This window comes from Haemaphysalis longicornis, unplaced genomic scaffold (genome assembly GCF_048455015.1).
Source record: "Haemaphysalis longicornis isolate Haplotype H1 unplaced genomic scaffold, Haemaphysalis longicornis Haplotype H1 scaffold_12, whole genome shotgun sequence".
Lineage (NCBI taxonomy): Eukaryota > Metazoa > Arthropoda > Arachnida > Ixodida > Ixodidae > Haemaphysalis > Haemaphysalis longicornis.
The window spans coordinates 52,628,055-52,640,286 of record NW_027526225.1 but is presented as its reverse complement, the minus strand read 5'-3'; the positions used below and the strand labels follow the sequence as shown (position 1 = coordinate 52,640,286).

The 12,232-nt window shown below is 49.7% G+C and overlaps 1 protein-coding gene across 1 annotated transcript in view; it reads right to left on the bottom strand.

Moving 5' to 3' along the window:
• Nucleotides 1-616: 616 nt before the first annotated feature.
• LOC144162653 (uncharacterized) overlaps nt 617-12,232 on the bottom strand; it is a 150,437-nt gene continuing 138,821 nt past the window's right edge. The window contains exons 9-13 of the mRNA XM_077693277.1: nt 11,702-11,760; nt 10,279-10,360; nt 8,713-8,797; nt 6,323-6,395; nt 617-4,701 (exon numbers count right to left, since the gene is read on the bottom strand). Coding sequence (XP_077549403.1) covers nt 4,553-4,701; nt 6,323-6,395; nt 8,713-8,797; nt 10,279-10,360; nt 11,702-11,760 — 448 coding nt within the window. The 3' untranslated portion in view covers nt 617-4,552. The remainder of the gene's footprint in view (nt 4,702-6,322; nt 6,396-8,712; nt 8,798-10,278; nt 10,361-11,701; nt 11,761-12,232) is intronic.

Sequence of the window (12,232 nt, the reverse complement as noted above, 5' to 3'; positions counted from 1 at the left end):
GTTGCCCGTGAAAAAATGTCCGCGAGAGCTAAAAACACGTGAACTTCACGATATCCAGCCTTTTGTGCCCTTTAAGCACGACGCATCCTTCACAACGACGGTAATTAACGGAAAAATGGCGGCACACGAAGAGAGAACCCACTCGAGGCGACGATGGCTCATGTACTGGCAAGGGCGCGCAGCATGCAGCCGTTCGAGGCTGCCCACCAGTTGGCAGTGCAGCCCTCTAAGTGACTCGCGTCCGAAGCTAACGCACAGCTCGGACTCGCAGCGCCTCAGGGCGACACGCAGTCGAGCGTCGGCGAATTGAATGCCGCGGCGTGTGCTTTCCACGCATTTATCTCGACTATTTTAAAAACGATAGTGTTTCTTGAGCTACTTAAACGCAGAAGTTATGGTCTGTCTGTATGTAAGTCTGTTATTCGATTCAGACACCCGGCCAATGTCTTATATACCCACTATATACCCACTTAAAAGTCTTATATACCCACAGCTAAATCTAAACGTCTAAGTCCGGTGCCAATGTCTATGCTTGTCAACATTTTCGAACAAGAACAAGACATTATACAAATATGAGGCAGAAAATCAATACAGAAGTGATGTTTGCCGTGTTCGTTTATTAAAATTCATGGATGCTTGGTTTTTCCAATAGCAAATGAAATACTACATCAACTGCAGAAAACCGTCGCCCGCTGTTGCCCGCGCTCTTCACAGCAATTAAGAAATCAAATGGCAAGAACAACGAAAGGTTCCACTAGACCGGGTGCACGTTCCGTCTGGAACTTTCGTGGAGTAGAACAACGTGGTTCCATAAACGTTGTAGTAGGGTGCCTCGATTCACGCACGTCTCCGCCGTACGACACCACTGGCATCGAGACACCATACTTGGAGCAGTGGAACGCAGTAAATTTAAATTGACTTGAGCAAATATCTAGCGTGTTACCTTGGGAGGAACGAGACGGGAGCGCGACAGCATGAGAGGTGAGCGGGAAAGAGAAGGGAGGCAGGGGCGCCAGTCGACTATCATCTTTTGACGACGTTTGCAAAGAAAGAAGCAGATATGCGGCCATTTTTGTTATTTGAAACATTTAATTACATCGGCAGCATTATCGATCGAACAAGAACCGTCTATGATAGTGACCACATATCTACAAGTTTTCTCAATCGAACATGATTGCTGGTGCGGCACACGAGAGAAGGAACGCGTGCTCTGCTATAAACAGGATAAGATTTCCGGGCGCTGCTAAGAAAACAAAAGTAAACAAATCAAAAAGGATGATTAACGGCATTACAGTGATGTTTTAGATTTTATAAATAATGAACATATGGCAATCAGCAGGAGAGCAGTACTCTACAGCCACGATGTCTAGTTTGCCTCGTCGATGCAGCGAGGTTACGACCAATGCCAAGGAATGTGGTAGCCTTTTTAAAAGATAACTATATATTGCAAGATCCGCTGTACTCGTATTCCAAAAAGACAGAGCAATACTACTTCATAACAGTTACTTATTAAGCCACCTCTATAACCGTAGATAATCTATAGTGATATGTTCAAAAATATCTTCACAACTCTTTTCTCTGTTTATTTCAGTCTGTTCAGGAAGAAACAATACCGGCCATGTTGCGTTTTCTTTCGGAACCGTGTAAGTAAAGATATGTAAAAAGTCGTACGTAACGTAGACTGACTAGAATTCACTGTTTCTAATCTACCGGTGAAACTTTTCACGATGTCAGTGTCAAATTTTAGAACGTTTTCTTTCGCGAAATGTCAGTGCTGTTCAGCTTTTAACAGGGATGCTTTTTAAGCTATAGTGTTGGGCCGGCGGACGTGCGCCCGAAAACTTCACTCAGCGATGACGTCATCACGCACGCCGGCACCGCTCGACCTTCGGAACACTCTGCGCAGCGTTCGTGGCGTAATTTCTCGAGTGCTCTCCCCTTCTGCGGTTGACGTAAGTACGTTCGCGCCTCAAGTGGGAAGCACAAGGGCGGTATTCTCGTGACTGTCCCTTTTGAAAACGTCCCTTTTGCGTCCCTTTCATCGTGACGTACTTCCGATTAAGCAGTGGGCGTTGGTAGTAGGTTTGCCGCGCTTGCGCTACGTCACTTCCGGTTGTTTGCTTTTAGCCAATCAGGGCTCACCAAAAGGGACACTTTTGAAAGGGACGCAAAAGGGACAAAACTCGAGAATACCGCCCCTGAAAAGCTAGTGCTGCAGACGCCGATTTCGCGAAGAATGTTGCAGTCGGTTCCAGCGCATACTAACGTGGCCTACTTTGGGAGAGATGTAAACGCCTGGGGACAAAACGATTCTGGCCTGCCAGTCGTGAAGAACTTCCACCGGCATGTTTGGAATCCATGTAAGATGCAACATTCGGAGAAAAGGAAAGATGGGGCGACAGAAGAGCAACACTCCGGAAGGAGCGGAAGAGCGGCGGGGAAGCCGCCGCGCCGCTATTTTAGAAAGGATGCAACTACTTGGTCCAATTTCGGCACAAGTGAAAATAAAACAATACATTATACGTACTTTAATGACAGTGTGTTCATTTCTCTTTAGAGGGTTAATGACGGCAACACGCAGAAAACTTGGCCGAGTCCCGAAGCATAACCAGGCCGACTCTGCGAGCATAAACTTACCCGAACTTGGAATAAGCTAGGTCTCAGTGGCTAAGGCGTTGCGCTGCTGAGCACGAGGTCGCGGGTTCGATTCCCGGCCGTGGCGGCCGCTTTTCTGATGGAGGAGAAAAGCGAAAACGCCCGTGTGTACGAGATTTGGGCGCACGTTAAAGATCCCCAGGTGGTCAAAATTAATCCGTAGCCCTCCACTACGGCGCGCCTCATCGCCCGCGTTGCGTCGGCGCGTTAAACCCTACAATCAACCAATCAATCAATCAAATCGGAATAAGCTAGGTGGGGCCGCCAGCTTCGTTGTTTGCCCAGTCTTCGCCCCAACAATGCGAAGCTGCCCCAATTCTTCTTTTATCGTGCACGCACTTAGCACAACGTCGCTCGGACTCAGGATGAATTATGTCACGCAGAAACATTCAGAGCAAGAAAGGACGGATTAGCACTCCGCTTTAACGGGGGTAACCCCCGTACTCAGAAGTTCCACAGAACTTGCGCCATAATGGAGTTTTCCTTAACGGTCGCAGAAAATTTCTATTCAAAAAAGGCCATCCCGTATTTCAGAAGCCTTCCTTAAAACGTCCAAATCAAAGGCACCCTTTTGTAGATAGTTAAGCCCTCTCAAACGAGGCTAGCTTGCAGCACGCCTATCCGCGTATACGTTGTGTGGGCCGGACATGTTTCGCATCAGTATCGAGGGGCGTCTCAGAGACGACGCTCCAGATAAGTCAGTTTTGTGAAGAGTCAGTCCTTAAGACATGTAAGCATAACAATTCGCAGATTTTTGTCCACCCGTCGCATTGGCAGCACCGACTTTGCGCAATTTTTCACCTCACAAGCATCACCTTATTCACATGTGTAACCTTGTTTTCGCCATGAATTGCATATCGACTAGCGGCGACGGAGAGTAGCCCCACCTTCCTGCGTCATGCCAGCACGGAGGCAGCTCCAGGGTGCAGCCTCAGGACACATCGCACGGCGTCATTGGCCGGTGACCAGCTGTGTACACGGCCGCGTAAGGAGGGCGGCGTGCGCGTGTGCAGTTTTTGCACTTAGAAAATCATATTCTCCATTAAGCTTTATGAATTTGTCGCGCACGACGCACAAATTTGCAAACTGAGCTCAGCTTTTTTCTTGGTTTTTTTCTGGCTTTTTTCTTTTTTTCAGCTTGGTTGCCAAAAAACCCATATAACGCGATACATAGGGAGCTATAGGGAGTATACCTTAAATAGATATTACTTTCCCGGTTCGTTTGTTCAGGAAAAGGTTCCTTTTCAGCGTAGCTTTCATTCTCGAATCGCATTCATGCACCGAAAGGTGTCGAAAGGCAAATATCACCTAAAAATAAGTGTCCAAAGGCAAAAGTTAAACCTACGTTACTTTTCTGACTACGAGGGTACATGAATTAAGAGGGAGTGATCAGCCCCAGAAACTCCATTGCACTTTAAGAGCAGTTTCTTCCGCCAAGGAAGCTCTCATGACTCCCATTGTTACAATGGGGTGTATCCGCGAGAACAACGGTACTCTATTGACTCCGCATCTAAAAAGTGCGATAAATATGGAAAGTATTTTGTTCTGCAAATGGAGCTAGACTCGCACACCTGTGGAAACAAAAATACACACTTTCCCTCTCCCCAAATATTCGTTTCGCATCTTGTCAAGACAGGGATGTAATGACAGATCCATCCAGGCGTCCAATCGCCTTCTGAAGCAGAACTCCTACAGTGCGCACCGCACTTTCCCTGGTCATGCCATGTTTACAAATCTCCTCTAACGCGAGATGTCATCCAGGCCGCCGGAAGTCGAGCTTTATTGCTCAGCGGTGGCACGCGCAGCGATAAAGTAGCGAGGAGCGCCTTGGGGATCGACCAATGGACTCAGGGCTCGCAGGCGAGCGAAGAGGGCGCAGCATAGGAGAACGGGCCGTTCACGACCGGGAGGCGTTGCGGCGTTTGGCGGAGCGCGGAGAGTGCGCGCTCGCACTAGAGCGGCCGAGGCCGAGGCTGCAGAGGCGCTCGAAGTCGGCCGCTTCCTTCTCCAGGGTCTCGATGAGCGACCGGGCCGACGTCTTCTCGGCTGCGAAGAAAGAGAGTGAGAGTGAGAGTGAGCTTGGGGTTGGAAGAATATACGCACTGAAGAAGAGAACAGACTCGAGTGAACGCGCCGAATTCAGGAACTAACATCTGGCCCCATAAATAATGGCTTCATTAGTTCAAAGTAGACTGGCTAGAAATTTCGTCCATACGGCCCGGTCAGAACCTTCGTCAAAAACCGCATGCAATTGAACGTTTACGACTTCATGTTCAGCCGCGCGGCATCCGTGGCGCTGTGCGCGCAGCTTTGATGTGGCTTCCAGTTTGTCCAGTTTGTCCAGCTTGTCCCGTCATCCTTCTTTACTGACATTGTCTAAGTCACGCTCATTTTTTTTTCAATCATAATGCACCAACTTTCCCAGCGGATGTGTTTAATGAAGTTCCAGTTACCCCTTTCACCGTGAGGAAATCAGTGTCTTGACGTCGGTGAGTGCACAACTTTTTTTATAGTCCGATTTTAATTCTAGGAGTGTTGGTGCAGCTCTCGGCAAAGGGTTTATATCTGTGCGGGGTATTTCTTACTAATGACGAGTTTAATTGCGACTACATTCTTCAATACACGCACTCAGTAAGGCGGATCGTGATCCTAGTCCTTAGTTCTGGAGCGGTATTTACTGCATCTCTCACAACGACAGCAATAATAATTATGTTCCTCATCCGGCTGTTCGAAGCAGCTAGAGGTGAGGTTTAACGTCACCAGCCCTATTAGTAGTTCACAAATAGTAGCTTCAGATGCATTGGGCTCGCCATAGCGAGTCTACACTTGGCGGGGCAAAAATATCCACCAACTGTAGTACTGTACTCTCTGAGAGGCCGTGATCCGAATCCTCCGTTGTACACTTAAGTCAAGACTGGAGGAAAATCTACCGTTAATCGTGCGCAACCGAATGTTAAGGGCTGGTTTGTTACGCCATTAAAAGCCAACTGCACTCAAAATTTCAACCTCCTTAACACGTGATTTCCGTATAGTCTTCCTAAAAAGACAGCAAGATATAAACTACGACCGCTCGAATATACGTATCCGTGGCGCAAACGGCCATCCAAAATCGGAGAGTTTGAAACCGAAATTGAGGAGAGCGCGGCCGTTACGGCCAGGCGCAAGTGACGTTCCAGCCGCCCCAGCCGGCGAGCGAACGACGGAATGCGGCCCCGCCAGGACAAACCTGCGCGCAACGCTTCGCCCTCGCTGCAATCTTAGAAGACGCGCCCAGGGGAGCTCGACCCGTTCTCCTTGCTGGCCGTAGGAAAAAGCGCAGGGCCGGCTGCAACGTCACTTCCGCTTGATGGCTGTTTGCGAGATCCGCCGGCAGGTGCAGCGTCGCCCGCGACGGAGGTACTTCAAACTTCTGTAACTAATTAAGAACTCCTTTCACGGGGCTACCAGTCATCTCCCAGATGGTTTGGTGGCACGTACTGTACGTTCAAGGTACATTTGGCCGGGGTGAAATTTGAGTGCATTTGGGCTTTAATTCGCCAACAAACCACGCACAAAATTTTTGCACGTTTCTGCACAGCTACTCGTCTGGGAATAATTCATTGTGACCATAATAAATCGGGCTTATGAACCTAACGCTCAAGCACCAGTGCGCAGGGAAGCGACTTGCCTCTGGAGAGCCTGGACTGGAGCCTGCAGTTCTCCTTGCGCAGAGCGTGCATCGTCTGCTCCTGCTCCTGCAGCTGCAAAAAATAAACGCCATTTTGCGTTAAGGCAGTGCGACCACAAGCAACGCCGTTCGCTACGGGTTTATGTGCTTGGAACATGACCACATGTGCCCACGTAAAGTTGCTCATCTCTCATGTGCCCGTGTCTTCACTTCTGCGTAACTTATGCGCCACTGCTAGTGCACAAGCTAGAAGCAAGAAAAACAAGTTGCTTTGTACAAGCATTCAGTAAGCATATATTACAGCTGGAATTTTTAGAAAAAAGACTGGTAAAAACGCATGAACACTTCCGATGCAAACCTTTCGTCGTCTACATCGTCTTGGTTGCTGCAGGACGGAGACCTCTGCGCTGTTTCTCCAGCCGTTCCTGTTCTTCGATGCCATAGCTTATTCTGTGCCTCCAAGTATTTTGATTTCCTCACCCCGTCGAATTAATGTCTCCCTCTATTTGTAGGTTCTCTTTGCTAGCCACTATAGCTGTTCTAGCTTCTCTTTGCAAGCCACTATAGACAAACCCTGCGCCAAACTTTTATCAAACGAGTTCATCTCAATAGAGAGCAAAGAACATTGCGGGGAATCAAAACATACGTCTTCGATAGACAGCGTGCAACACGCTGAAGATTAAATACATCCGGTTGGTGCCAAAGCAGAGCGACGTATCATGAAGCGATAGTGTTGGTTACAAAGGAATGCGCCGTAAAACGTTTCAAGCGCTAGAGAAGGCCCAAGCCAACGGCAGTTCCTGTCTTGGAGCAGCTAACCACTTCCGATAGGGGTAAGCTGCCGTTCGAATTAATTGGGCCGTCCGGACATCTCGGGAGTGAACGGGAAGCACTGGCTATGCTCTAGCGTAGTCAACCTTGCAGCGTCGGGGCAAGCGTTTCGGCGGAAATAAATAAGTGCTGAAGGATGGCGCCTGAACTTCTTGATGAGTTTCAGAGAGATACGGTCTCGTACTTCCGAGGAGAACTAAAAGTATCAAGCCAAACACATTACCATGACCTTAGCCGCCCTGAGCGATAGCAGGATCGGGCGACTTGAAGAGAGAGAGAGAGAGAGAGATCGACGAGCCAGAGGCGGCTAATTTGCCCTAGAGTGGTGAGGAGCGGGTGCTTTGTCCTGATTATTTATAGAGGGCATCAGAAAAAAAATTCTCAAATCTTGACACTGGAACAAACCTTGATACTAAAAAATTTCGCCGCATTTCCCCGAGGGGAAGAATGTGAAAGTGCGAATGCAGGAGTTGAATTTGCGCGGTTCGGTAATGTTCACGAAAGAGAGATCACACACACACACACACACACACAACTACAAAGAAAGAAAGATGCATTTATTCACAGACACCTATTTGTGTTGTCGTTGTACTTGATTGCTAGAGCGAATCTCAGCTTTGAAATTTCGTGTCAGTACTCCTTTAAGCGGGTGCATTAGCCCTTCTCACGCCCGATTCTTGGCCAATCGCCCTAAGTGGGTATGTGCTAAAGAAATTAGGAACTCTTCTTGGCCAATCGCCCTAAGTGGGTATGTGGTGCGGACGGACGGACGGCGGTGGACGCGTGATTCAGGGTCGCTTAAGAAGTGCATTCGCACTTAAAATCTTGACACTGGAACAAATTATCCCCTTCAGCCGACTAACCAGCTTGTACTACAATTGGCCTGTTAGCATCTAAAACGCTTTGGTTGCCGCTAACAGGAGATTGGCCACTTGGACCTTCCTCACCGAGTCCCTCACTGCTAACAGTGCAGGCGGGCGGGCGTGCGGGCGTGCGTGCACGTTGCGTGGCCCCCTGCGGTTTTTTATTTAAGTGCGACGGCATTTCGGCACTCGAGCATTCTCGCTTTTCGCTTTACGTATCCTTTAATAAAAGAGACGTCGCGACCGGTGTCGTACCCGCCTCGCCGTGCACAGCAGCCGAACGCCATAGCCACGGAGCCACTGTGGCGGATTCCAGACTATGTTGTACGAAAGCTCTCGCTGCTGACGTCGGCAGCAGATTGGTTCGGTGAAGGCAGGCCACAAGCAAAGAGGCACAGAAAAATCCGGTTAAGCTTACTGCCAGCTCAGATGCATTCAAAAGTTTTTAGACGTACTTAAAAAAGTAATCTGTTTACAGCGCTACCGGCCAAGGTTCAAGTACAACATCACCTGACGATTGAGCGCCACACACTTATGTGCCTGGCCGGCAAACGACCGCAGTTTCACGTCTTCTTTGCGTTTAGCGGTAGCTCCACAGAACAACGGAGAATAAATAGCGGCGGCATTGTGACCGCGCGGCAAGGTGCGTGTGTGTGGTTGGGGGGAGGCAGAGGGAAGTGGCAGCGAGGGACTCACCAGGGAGTGCAGCCGCAGCACCTCTTGCCTCAACCGGATGAGGCACGTGACCTGGCACTGGTACGACTCGAGGCTCTTCTGCTTCCTGCGTTCGAGAAACGACGGAGAAAAAAATAAATTTTCGGAGTCTAACGAAGCTACCTAAACACCACGACAGAACCGTGGGCTCAGCAGGAAAGAACGCGTCAGCTTTGATCACTGCACGGGAGTCCTCAACACACTGCTTAAAATAATGCTGTACCCCATAGAGATTCATACCAGCGCTTCGACACTGTCGTGCCCGAGCGCACAGCCCACACCACGCGCTGTGGACGTGCCGCAACTTGAAGGCGCCGCAGAGTCGCCTCTCCTTTTCCCTTCTCAATGGCTGGGCCGAATCATGCCTCGGATGAACAGCCCTCGGCACACACGCAGCTACATACCTAGAGGTGGCGCCGCTGAGTCGCCTACCCTTTCCCCGTCGGGGCGGTTCGGCTGACGCAACCGCTTCGCCTCAATTCATCGGATTCAAACTTCGGCCAGTGAGAGTCCTGATTGGAGCAATGCAAACCGCTCGCGGCTTGAACGGACCCCGGGGGTCCGTTGAAGCACTGCGTCACACAGTCGGTGCCAGCAATTTAATGCGCGGTCAACGAACAGCTGGTACGCACAGCTGCCCCTGCAGCATGGCTGGGTTTCCAGGCGTCGTGACGACGGCCTCGGGAGACCCCGACTACCGATCTTGCAGACATCCTTCTTCTCCTTCTTCTCCAGACAGACTCCTCCGATTCCACCCTTGGTCATCAGTGACGTTCTCATCCATTTTAAAGCCAAGCTTTCTACCTCCACCAGAGAACGGTTACTTTGTGGCGTACGCGACAAGAAACTCCCAACGCGGATGAACCCGTACCCGACAGAATTAAGTGGTCGTAGGGCAAAGATACGTTAAGGATTGGTTTGCAGGGCGGGAAAACGAAATGTAGGGACCACATGCACACATCTGGCCGCTATAGAAACGCTACCTTGCACTGCTTGCCACGAATGGGACTCCCTTTTCAAATTGGTGGAGACCAATGCGGTTGCGTTTTAACAGGTATTACAAAAAGCGAAAGGAGCAACTGGTTCACATAAATAGCGACTATAAAAGTTCCCTCAGATTTCTCGCAATTCTAAAGCTTAATAAACTAACTAGTTTCAAACGGTATAAATTGGAATCACCAAGCTCACATGCCGAATTGTTTCGGTGCCGGCGCTTGTGTCGCGTGGTTGTGTAGCCTCGAGATAGCACATCAGGGTGGCTAGGTTTCGCTGTCTCACACTTCGAAGGACACTCCTCTCTCTTTTCCTTCTCCCGATGCACGGCCGGGCTACAGCGGCGGCGGCGGCCGCTCTAGCCCGGCCGTGGCGGACGCAGCTCTACCTTGATCCCGAATGAGTTGAGAAATAGTTGGAACCGAGGACGCAGCCGGACTGTCCGATTTGTTTGTGAAGGGCCCTGTTCGTTCGTGAGCAAAGTAGCTTTTTTGTGACGCTATGACCATAGTTACCCAAACTAGACTTCACTAATGTTGCCTCCCCCACGCTCACCAGCGTTCCACTTCCTCTTCCATGGCGGCCAAAGCTTCTGGGCGGTTCCACTCCGGACTCCCAGGGAGGGACGGGTAGTGGCCTGCGTACGCGGGCAGTGAAACGCACTTGAGACAGTTAATGCACCCAGTGCGGTGGATAAAAATTCCGCCGTTGTACAACGGCGATATAACAGCTTCAAGGAACCATGAAGACAAAATACAAGTTGGGTTTATTAGAAAGACTGCTTAGTCCCGATAACAATGATACCAATATAATCGCAATCTTCGAACAAATAACGGAGATATTAAAGAAAACGTGTGGAGCAGTCGCAACCCCCTAGCCAATTTCCCGCAACTTTTCTATGACGTCACGGAACCTTGTTTGTGCGATTGGCGGCCGCCTAACTGACATGTCGCGACGACACATGACTGGACGTCTGCAATGGGGCCTCTAGTTCCATTTGACCGCATCACTAGAATGCTAACGTGCAGTTAACGCACTGAAAAATATGTTTTATTGTTGGCCCGTATGACGTCATTCTTGCTCATAACACGTCACTGTGGCGCAAAATTTGAAAGTTTTTAAATACTTCTTGCTTTTTTTTCGCTAAAAATCATCATTTGGGGCTGTAATGGAGCTGAGTGAGACACTGAATCCTAGTTCTTCCAAATTGCACGAAGTTGTATTTTCTCTTCATGGCTCCTTTAATGCACCCAGTGCGGTGGATGAATATGCCGGCGTTGTACAATGGCGTATCGCCTGACGACGATAACAGCTCCAAGCACTCTGACGGCTTTGAACAGACTGTTGAAGACTTGTTTTACACCCCGGGAGTACGGCTTTCCGTGGCGCAAGGATAACCGGTTTCCCTCCGAAGGGATATGGCAAGGTTCTTGTAAATGTCCTGCCGACCAGTGCACAATGCTCTCTGCCTACCTACACCTTGGTACCTCGGCTTTTGCGCTGCTGTCGGGTGCAGCCTCACTACGATGGGTGACCGCTGAGCGCCCACACACTTTTTCGCCACACGAAACGGGTACGAACAGTATGAAATACGGCTACCGTTTGTGAGATACAAATCAAATTTCTGAAAGCCGATCTTCAAAGTAACTTGTTTGCCGTTTCGCATCGCATGCCCCTGTACAATCTTCCGTGTTTAAGAGCAGGAGACTGGCGACCCGATGTTGTGCCCCGTTCGTGTGTTCCTCGTCTGCCGGTCATCTTATAACACGTTGTGGAGGGTACGTGCTTTGGGCGCGGCGCGCTGAACAAGACTCGCGACGTTTCCAGCGCTAGCGGTAACATTTTCAGCGCGGAAGGACAAGGGATAGAACGAAAAATTAGCGCCCCGTGCGCGTGCTTTAGGCGTCCTCGATTCCGCTAAAAGATAAAATTACACGGGAGGCCGCGGTGAATAAATCCTCGTCCCCCACCCACTCACCGTCGAAAGGGGGAAGGTAGCAGAGCAGGCTGCCGTCGTAGCCCGCGCCGTCCGCCTCTCTGCGCACAACAGGCGAGGGAGCAGGGTTGCACAACAGGGTTCCACAACACTGCACACTAGCGTCATCACACGCGCTCAAGCTGTTACCAGGAGGGAAGTTGCCAACGGCGGCTACGATACTCAAGCTTTAGAAAAAGTTTGGGCCGGTTATTTTGCAAAGATACGCGATAACGTTTTCGTTTTCGAAATACACAATAGAAGCGAGGCACTTTCAATACTTTCAAATGAGGGCCTGCTAAGTTTGAGACCAAGCTTTCGACCAGATTTAGGCCGTATGGCTGCATTTAGGTGGATGTCATACTTTCCATCACAGACCAAGCTTTCATAAAAAAAGAGGAATTACATCAACGTTCTTCTAAGAAAAAAGCCAAAAGTAATATCCACAACTAGCCGGATACGCCCTGCCTTACGATAGGTGTGCCGTGACTGCTGAGTGTGCGTCGAAACGCTTAAGCATTCGCTCAACCATTT